The sequence below is a fragment of the Sycon ciliatum genome, chromosome 1 (assembly GCF_964019385.1).
Source record: "Sycon ciliatum chromosome 1, ocSycCili1.1, whole genome shotgun sequence".
Taxonomy (NCBI): domain Eukaryota; kingdom Metazoa; phylum Porifera; class Calcarea; order Leucosolenida; family Sycettidae; genus Sycon; species Sycon ciliatum.
In genome coordinates, this window is record NC_088643.1 from 25,295,675 (window position 1) to 25,305,674 (window position 10,000).

Genomic DNA, 10,000 nt, shown 5'->3' on the forward strand with positions numbered 1-10,000 from the left:
GATGACGAGACCAGTTAATAACATGACAATGCGATCTAACTACAATTCGAAGCAGCAAAGCAACACACCACCCAACTTGGGTGGGTCTTGAACCTTCCAAGCTGTATGATTATAAAGGCTGTTGGTTTGCGCACTGGAGGTGTGTTAGAGCTACGTCTCAGGTCGTTGAATGTCTCAGGAGCCTGTCATTTTTGTGCCCTGTTATCGCACTTTCTGACCACTTATTATCTTGTTACAGTTGCGAATAGTTGCTTCATAACTCGTTTCCATGTGATTTCTTCTATATTAATTATATTTACTGGCTCAGTATCCGAGTTATTTTCACGATCATCACCCATTTGCGAACATTAATTTAGCACCGCAAACAGGTCTGCACATTGAGTGCTGGCAATACATGGTCCGGTGGAAGGGGTGGAAGCAGCTTTCCATATGTGCAATTGCATTGTGCACTGGTGTTGTTTGTTTTTGTGAATCCTTCCCGGAAGAAAATGCTGGTTTTTATACATCGTGTAATTACTCAGCGTTATTTGCAATAATAATAATACATGGTCCAACTGGAGAGATAAAATCGCGAAAGTTTCTCATCGTGTTTAGGGTTTTATCAACATTTATGTCGGCCCTACGACGACAACGACTGCAATGGACAACCATGCAACAAGGAAGAAATAGGCCAGAGAGAAACGTGTATTTTCTTGCACATGCTTAGAATGATTGCCGAGTATGACGTATGCGTATGACGTAAGCGTCAGGTCGCTACACGTGAACCACTGCAATTCTTGTAAGCTCCAAATTTGCACGCTGTGAAAATTTATCTCTATATACTATAGTACTCGTTACTCTGCACGATGGTGATAAACATGACGATTGTGGGTTGTGGAAGCGCTGTAGAATGGCTGTTTTTTTTGTGTGTGTAAAATCTTTAACGTTTTCTGAATTTGGACCAATTCGCGATTAAATTAGTTTAGCAATTCCGCCGGGCCTGAGTCCTGGTCATAATCTTATGAGCAGCAGCAGCAGCAGTAGTCATCTTCTACCAGTACTGACATACCGTTGGCAGGGCTGCAGGCATGCGCCAATTCCCAAATGATCAAGGCAAGCGAATAGACGTCAGCGGCACGGAACTCTTCAAACGACGAGCGGCTGATGGAGCCGTCGAGCACCTCTGGAGCTTTGTACCTCGCTTCACCAACCTGTGCAAGAAACAACAGAGTGCAGTGCATGGGCATGAGCAATGCATGGGCAATGCATGGGCAATGCATGGGCAATGTATGGCCGGGCAATGTATGGTGCACCACATCATTTAATATCAGCTGAAGAACCCAATGTTATTGCTCGATACTGTATTGTACAACAGGCAAAATCGACTACAGATACATGTACAGTACTGATAGCAAATACTGTCACATAGACCGGTGATCCGCAATAGACCATATACAGTAGAGTCACGCGGCCCGTTGTCTGCACCCTTCCATGCATGGGGCTGTCTCCAGGGGGTTGGGATGAGGAGTATGTTGGGATAAGGGAGCGGCCACACACCAATCTAAAACATGCATATCATTGTCCCCTCATGTTTTCATCATTCACGGCTAATTCTGTTCACCAGCACTACTGTCTACAGGAATTAGACACTCCAGCTCCTCTTAATTGATGCTTTGGGACCCATTTTGATGCCAACCTGTTGCCATACATCCAGTGCACCATTTGAATGGTGCATTGGGTGGGGGAAAGCAAAAACGATTTTAGTCCCCCCTATATTCAGTGCAAACCGGCATTTCGGATAATTGATCGGACAGTTGGCGTTCGGATAATCAGCATTCTACTGCACATGCATCAACCTTCTCTCTAATAGCGGATCTACACCCAGGCTGCACATAGTCATTGAGCCATCTCTAGAGCTGCTGCAACAGTACAAGAAAGCCTTCATGTGTGCCTTTGATTCAGTTTGTATTACGGAGAAGAGCTGAAAGTTATGTAATAAATTCACCCCTCATCAGTTGAGCTTGAGTAGACTGAGGAAGATTGTACCTGAAAAGCACCGCTTACATAGTGCTCTCCAGACAACCCCCCTCCCGCCTACTCAAGCTCAGCTGATGAGGGGTGAATTCCCGAAACACTGTGTATTGAGCAAGGAGTGGTGTTCTCTTGAAGGTTTGCCGAGTGGAAATTGCGACGTGCTCCTCGTGTGCCCTGGATGGCAGTTGTGAGTCAGTCAAGTATCAAGTTAGGCAGAAAGCGTGTGTTCCTCGTTAGAGCAAATAACTTCAAGCATCGGCACAATCCACAAAGTCAAGTAGAGCCAATTTCGTAACAATTTGTAATTTTACTGAATTAGACATTTTCCATTATTCCCTGTACTTACTCCTGATGAAAAGGGAACTAAAACGTTCGGTTATAAAGTGGCTCTACTTGACTGTACGAATGTTGACCGGTCGCTGCTTGCAGGGAAGAACCTCGTTGTGGCGGATGCTCTGTCACGATCACCTGAGCCATGCACGGAGACACCGTCACTCGATGCCGAGATTACGATCAACGTTGCGGCTTCCATTCAATCCATCGTGTCATCCGGAAAGTCCCGGGAGATTGCCTCTGCCACTGCTGCCGACCCAGTCCTGAACCGTGTCCTGCAGTACATCCGCACCGGATGGCCTAGCTCAGCGAAAGGTCTCGAGCAGGACATACAGTCGTACTACCACGAACGTCAGTTGTTGTCGTGTGTGGACGGAGTGGTCTACCATGGCCCACGTATCGTCATTCCACCCAGCATGCGCTCCGCTGTTCTCGCTTCCCTGCATGACGGGCATCTGGGAGTGTCCAAATGCAAGGCACGCGCCAAAGATTCCATCTGGTGGTCTGGCCTCAGCAAGCAGATTGAGAACATGGTTGCCACGTGCCCCACCTGCACGAAACACCGCACACAGCACCGGGAGCCCCTCAAGCCGGTTCCACGCCCAGCTCTGCCCTGGAGCACGATTGGCTGTGACCTCATGGAGCACAGAGGAAAGTCGTACCTTGTCGTCGTTGACTACCTATCTCGCTACCTAGACGTAATCCCCATGACGTCCACCACATCTGCTCGTGTCATCGCACACTTGCACAGTCTATTTGCCGTTCACGGGATTCCAGACACAGTGGTCTCCGACAACGGGCCGCAATTCGGCAGTGCCGAATTTCGAAGTTTTGCCACATCGTATGGTTTCACACACCGAACGTCAAGCCCGCAGTACCCGCAATCTAACGGCGAAGCGGAACGAGCTGTACGCACCGCCAAGGGTCTTCTGGAGAAGAATACCAGCTTAGCAGACGCACTCCTCGCTTACCGTGCTACGCCATTAGCAAACGGGTTCGCACCAGCTCAGCTTCTATTCGGTCGCCGCCTCCGGACAACACTGCCAGTCACTGCAGAGCAGCTAAAACCGGAATGGCCTGATCTGACCGCCGTCGCTGAGAAAGAAGCAACTCAACAAGACCGTCAGAAAGCAGACTTTGATCGGAGGCATGCAACACTCCCCCTCCCTGTGTTGCAACCAGGAGACAAGGTTTGGCTAGCTGACACTGGTGCGGAAGGCACTGTGCTGGAACAGCTCAGTGACCGCTCGTATCGTGTACGCATCGGGTCTTCGGGAGCAACGCTTCGAAGGAATCGGCACCATTTGATCCAGCAACCATCAGCACCACCGGTCGACACTGATGGCCCTGTGTGTAATGCCCAGCCAAATGCAGCCGAGCCAGATCGACCAATTCGTCACAATCGTGGCCAGCCAGCGCGGCGTCTCATCGAAGAGTGTTGACTCTCTACAGCTGACGTATCCCGGCTACTGTGCACATAGACAACCTATTGCACATGTATCATTCCGACTACCTACATTATTTGTTTTGTTGCACCTACCTTTCTCTTCTCCTTCCCCTCTTTCTTCTTTTAGGTTACTTTGTATGAGCCTTTTGTCTCAGAAGGGAGATGTAGTGATGCTTTATGCACTCACCTTATTTAGTATACACATTACCCGTATGGGGTTACCCGCACATCCAGAGTGCATGACCTGGTGACCCTAACTGGGCCTACTTGGTGCCCGTAATGGCTTGGTCACCTTGCCTCTCTGGCATGCATGGATATCTTGCTGTTCATCTTTACCCTAACTGGGCCTACTTGGTGCCCGTAATGGCTTGGTCACCTTGCCTCTCTGGCATGCATGGATATCTTGCTGTTCATCTTTAGTTTCATGGTTCTTTGTCTAAACGAGACATCCGAGTGGTAATGGACTGAGTGTGCTGGTGACTGTGTAGTCACTACACATGCTTAGTGGTGGAGCATAGTTGGCCATAAGTAAGGGTCCCTGGCTTGAGTCCTGGTGGCGATATTCAGCTTTTTCTTCAGGCTTTTCCCGTGTGCGTCTTTCCCTTAAACCAATGCGGAGTATTACCGTATTTTCTCTGATAAGAGCCCGGGGTTCTTATTATTTCAGTGACAGCTCTACCCGCGCTACTATTAGAAACTGTGCTATTATTGGAGACTGGGCTCTTATTTTTCAATTGTCAACTATCAAGCCAACTCCAGTCTATGCAGGCATAAACTGACCATATCAAGACTGATTTTCTCTACCATAAACTCAGGAATATTGTTAAAACTGATGTTTCACAATACCAATGGCGCCAGGAAGGAAGCAGAAGACCGAAAACCTCCTTACAAAATGTTCTTGGCATGTTGTACTGCTGTTTTATATGCAGTCAATATTATTTGTTGCATACTCCAATTGTGGCCCGCGCTACTATTAGAGACTGTGCTCTTCTCTAGTAAATGCCCCGGTTTCCAATAATGACCCGGGGTGAGGGTTGTTTGAAATAATAAGAGCACCGTCTCTAATAGTAGCGCAGGCCACAATTGGAGTATGCAACAGATATATTTGTTAGCTGCTCCCGGCTAATGATGCCCCCTCACACCGGAACACAAGGGTTTTATATGATTAGATAATTAGAAGTATTTGATAAGAGTGTAGACAGAAGGAGAACAGGACAACGACAACTCAAGACTAGACTAGAACTGGAGCATGCGCTCTTCTATGTGAGTGCTCATTGCCAAGGGGAACGAGCGGGAAATACAAATAGTGAGTATTCAGGTCGTAGCATACATACACCTATTACACTGTGCCCCCCTAGCTAAAATTCACGTCCACGGGAATGAACGAAATACCTAGGAAACAACAAAAGAAAACAAACCAAATAATAAACTCAGTCCAGGACATAGTCAGCTAGTCGAGCAGGTGCAGTGCGAACACGGCCAGAACGACGAGAAACAGGAGAAGAAGTACGGACCGGATCAGACGACGGCGGCTGTAGCGGCGGAAAATCATCATCGGACAGCGTAATCGGGTCAGGACGAGAAGCAGTAAAGGCAGGCAGTTGACATTCGGGAGGACGGGAAACGGCTTCAGGCGGACGAACAAACTTGCCACTGGCAGCATCATATCTGGTGAAACACTCAGACAGAGCAGGATCAGCATACGGAGCAAGAAGACTCTGAGGCTTGTAACAATCCGGCAACGGTCCAGCGGCAGAGGCACCAGGAGGACGAACAAAAATGGCTGGAGGAAGAATCTCGGCAGCCGGAGGAACATCAGCAGCAAGTGGCATTTCATCAGCAGCTGACAACGGAACATCACGGACAAGAGGCGGCGGACTCGGCGGAGGAGACGGCACATCGGTCACCACGCGGGACATAGCATCGGCATTCCTGTGTCGAGAACCAGGGCGGTGCACAACAGCAAACTCGAATTCGGCCAAAGCCTCAATCCATCGAGCTTTGCGACCACGGGGCTCCTTGGTTGCCCGCAACGCAGTTAACACGGTATTGTCTGTCCTTGCAGTGAATTCGCGACCAAGCAGATAATGCCGGAAGTGGTTGGCGAAAAAGACAAGGGCCAGGGCTTCGCGATCACTGGCGTCATAGTTACGCTCCGCTTTCGACATTATGCGCCCACCAAACGCAATGGGGCGTTCCACCTGGTCCTGCACTTGGCTCAGGACACCACCAATGGACACTTTCGAGGCATCTGTGTCCAGAAGGAAGGGACCGGCATCTGGTCCGAAGTCCGGGAATGCCATAACCGGAGCACTCGACAGCGCAGACTTCAGGGCGCGGAAGGAAGCGTCGCAAGCTTTCGACCAAACAAATTGCGCATTCTTGCCAGTGAGAGCCGTCAGCGGGGCAGACCGCTGCGCAAATCCACGGATGAATCTACGGTAGTATCCCGCGAAACCAAGGAATGACCTGACCGCAGTGACAGACTTCGGCGTCTTCCACGCAAGTATCGCGGAAACCTTGTCCGGATCGGGGGAAATTCCGTCTGCCGACACGCGGTGCCCGAGGAACGCGACGTCCGACCGGAAAAAAGAACACTTTGCTAAGTTAAAACGCAGGCCTGCTGAACGCACACGCTCAAACACTCGCGACAAAATCAATACCTGGCCAGACAATGTTTCACTTGCATTTAAAACATCGTCAAAGAAGACACGACAAAATGGCTGAGCCGCAGCATTACACAGCCCACGAAGAACAGCTTCCATAACTCGCTGGAAGGTGGCAGGACCATTCCTGCACCCCATCGGCAGCACTGTAAACTCATACAGGCCCAATGGTGTTGTAAATGCGGTCTTCGCTAGGTCGTCAGGATCCATCGCAATCTGCCAATACCCAGACGCGAGATCGAGCGACGAAAACCACTTACAACCAGACAGCGAATCAAGCATGTCATCCACCCGTGGAATCGGATAGGCGTCCGGCTTTGTGACACCGTTTAACTTGCGATAGTCGACGCAAAGTCGTAAGGAACCGTTCTTCTTAGGAACCAACACGATCGGAGACGCCCACGGACTGATAGACTCTTGGATGATACCCTTCTCTAGTAACTCATCCAATAACGTCTGCAGAGCAACGCGACGGTGATACGGAATGCGCCGAGCTGCTTGTTTAATAGGAGTATGTGTGCTTGTATCAATTTTATGCGGAAATATGTCACAATAGCCATAGTCGTCTTCATGCAATATAAATAGGTCGTGATTATCAATGAGGAGTGTGGTGAGCATGCTTTTGGTTTCGGATGAGAGGTTTTGTTGTGATTTAACGTATTCATTAATGGTAGCCTTGCGCTGTTCTGTGAGTTCAGGTGTGCGATCAGTGGTGACGGATGAAACCGCGGCGTCATCTTCATCATCATCATCATCATCCATAATGAGAGGAGACAGTTCGGCAATATTGGTGTTTTTATGTATAATAATATTATGCTCAGCGTGATTCTCAATTGTCATGACAATGTGTGAGTGATCGGGACCCACTGTTACAAGTGCAGGTGTCACCGACAACGTAGGAAACTTATCCACAAACGACTCTAGTGGATCAGCAACACAATCCAGAGTTTCCGAACAAGCATCCACATAGACACATGGTACGAGCACAACATGGCCAGCAGGCACAGACAGCTCATCGTCAAGAGCAACACGAGAAGAATACGACGAAACAGGTACATCGTCGGAGCATGCATCAGAATGAGGAGTATGAGTATTACATGAGGGGGAAGTATTACGCGGAACAATACGATCATAGGGCGTACGTGACGGAGGACACCCGGAACCAGAAACATGCAACGGAACAGACACATCGCCAAACATCACAACACCACGAGCAATATCTAATACACCACCATGCTGCAACAAAAAATCGGAACCAAGAATCATGTCACAGTGAATACCAGGAGACACAACAACCGTGTGCTGGAAAGACAGATTTCCTAGCGACATACACAGATCCATGGATCCAACGACAGGAAGTTGTGCGCCATTGACTGCACACAACCGCGGAGCAGACTCTAGAGGAGGTCGCTCTGTCAAATTAGGCAACAATTTAGAATGCACTAACGACACACTTGAACCAGAATCAACAAGAGCAACAACAGGAGACGAAGACGAAGACGAAAGACAAACATCAACGTGCACAATAATGGGTGAGATCGCACCACATACCTCCTCGAGGGGCTCCACTCGGACGACTGACGGCGGCCCCGTGTCACCAGTCCAACCTAGTTTTTTGCGTGCGGGCAAGATGCAATGAAGTGGCCCTCTTCACCACATCCATGGCACACTCCACGGACAGGCCTCGCAAAACTCTGGCCACGACCACGACTAGGCGCACCAGCACCAGCACCACGAGCAACAAAACGTACATGGTCTTGCTGGGGTCGGGTGGGGCGATACAGACTCACGCTCTCCATTTTCGCCTCCAAAGCAGAGAGACGCGAATCAAATCTCGACAAAAGCGAAGCCAACTGGTCTCGCTCAGATTCCGACTTCAGTGGACCGACTGCTGTGTAGGGGTCACGACCATGAGCAGTGCGACGGGGCTTCACTTCCGGAGCAGCAGCAAATACGGGCTGTGCATACTGGTAAGGTACGGTGCGGGCCTGCTCGCGAGCATAAATAGCACCTACCTCGATGGCCTTTTGGACCGCCGCATCCAAATCAGTGGGCCGAGGTGACGCCAACGCCAAGCGCAAATCCTTCGATGCCTGGCCATCAATAAAAAGTTGCAAAAGCATTGAATCAAGCAGTGCACCTTGTTGTCCTGGGTAGGCTCGACGAGCGAGCCGACGAAGTTCCGTGGCATACCCGTGCTGAGTTTCACTCGCCAGCTTCACTCGCTGGCGAAGACTGGCCTCGTGCATCAATGCTTGCTGGGGCGGCTCAAGACGGACATGCAGAGCCTCGACTGTGTCGGAAAAGTTCATGTCAGGCGTGTGAGTTAGAATTTCGGTGAACATCTCATGAGCTGTACCAACAAGGCGAGCAGGTAGTAGCCGTAGCTTTTGGTCGTCGTCGTACCCACTCAACTCGCATGTGTGGACGAAATGCCTCATGTACGTGGTGAAATCTTGGCCTGGCTGATTTCCGAATGTCTCAGGAAGCAAAACTGGCTTCGGCAGTGGACGTGCATGTGGTGTGTCTGTGTCCGGCAAACGAAAACGATGGGACAACCCTTGTACCGGCGAACTCTCGCGCTCTTCAGCAATGCTCATGTCACAGCCAGCTTCAGCGAAGCTACGCTCTAGCTTTTCTTGTCTCTTGGATTTCGCTGAACGGCCCATTGTGAAAAAAAAATTGTTTTTGTATTTTTGAATTTTCGAAAAAAAATATTATCTGCAAAAATTTCCCGTGGACTCGATCGACTATCGATCTCAATCTATTACGTAACCTATCGTGCGTAGCGGCAAACAACTAAATTTGGCAGAGACAATTCCAAATAGGCAACTACTCTACGGACACAGTGTAGCTAGACTCTACTACCCAGCTAGCAGATAATCCTAACAAGACACTAGATAGCAGCCAGTATGCACAAAACACGGACACAGAAAATGTTCCGAAAATGTTTGGCCAGACAGGTTGGCGCCAATGCTTGACCTATGGACTGTAAACCATGGTAAACAATGCATGCAACAAGAAAACGACGAGCAGAAAGAAACACAATGCAGAAAGGAAAATATTGACGAAGAGAGTGGATGAGGATATGGTTTCACTTGCGTGGGCCTTCGTGGTTCTTCATAGTCGGCGATCTCCGAAGGCGTACATACTTCGCCAGCGATGTAGTGGTGGACGTTTTCCGCTGCCACCAGTGTTAGCTGCTCCCGGCTAATGATGCCCCCTCACACCGGAACACAAGGGTTTTATATGATTAGATAATTAGAAGTATTTGATAAGAGTGTAGACAGAAGGAGAACAGGACAACGACAACTCAAGACTAGACTAGAACTGGAGCATGCGCTCTTCTATGTGAGTGCTCATTGCCAAGGGGAACGAGCGGGAAATACAAATAGTGAGTATTCAGGTCGTAGCATACATACACCTATTACATATTGACTGCATATAAAACAGCAGTACAACATGCCAAGAACATATTTGTAAGGAGGTTTTCGGTCTACTGCTTCCTTCCTGGCGCCATTGGTATTGTGAAACATCAGTT

The 10,000-nt window shown here is 49.2% G+C and overlaps 1 protein-coding gene across 1 annotated transcript in view; it reads right to left on the bottom strand.

Moving 5' to 3' along the window:
- Positions 1–467: 467 nt before the first annotated feature.
- LOC135819890 (uncharacterized) overlaps positions 468–10,000 on the bottom strand; it is a 15,753-nt gene continuing 6,220 nt past the window's right edge. The window contains exon 3 of the mRNA XM_065333194.1: positions 468–1,190. Within this exon, the coding sequence (XP_065189266.1) occupies positions 999–1,190 (192 nt within the window). The 3' untranslated portion in view covers positions 468–998. The remainder of the gene's footprint in view (positions 1,191–10,000) is intronic.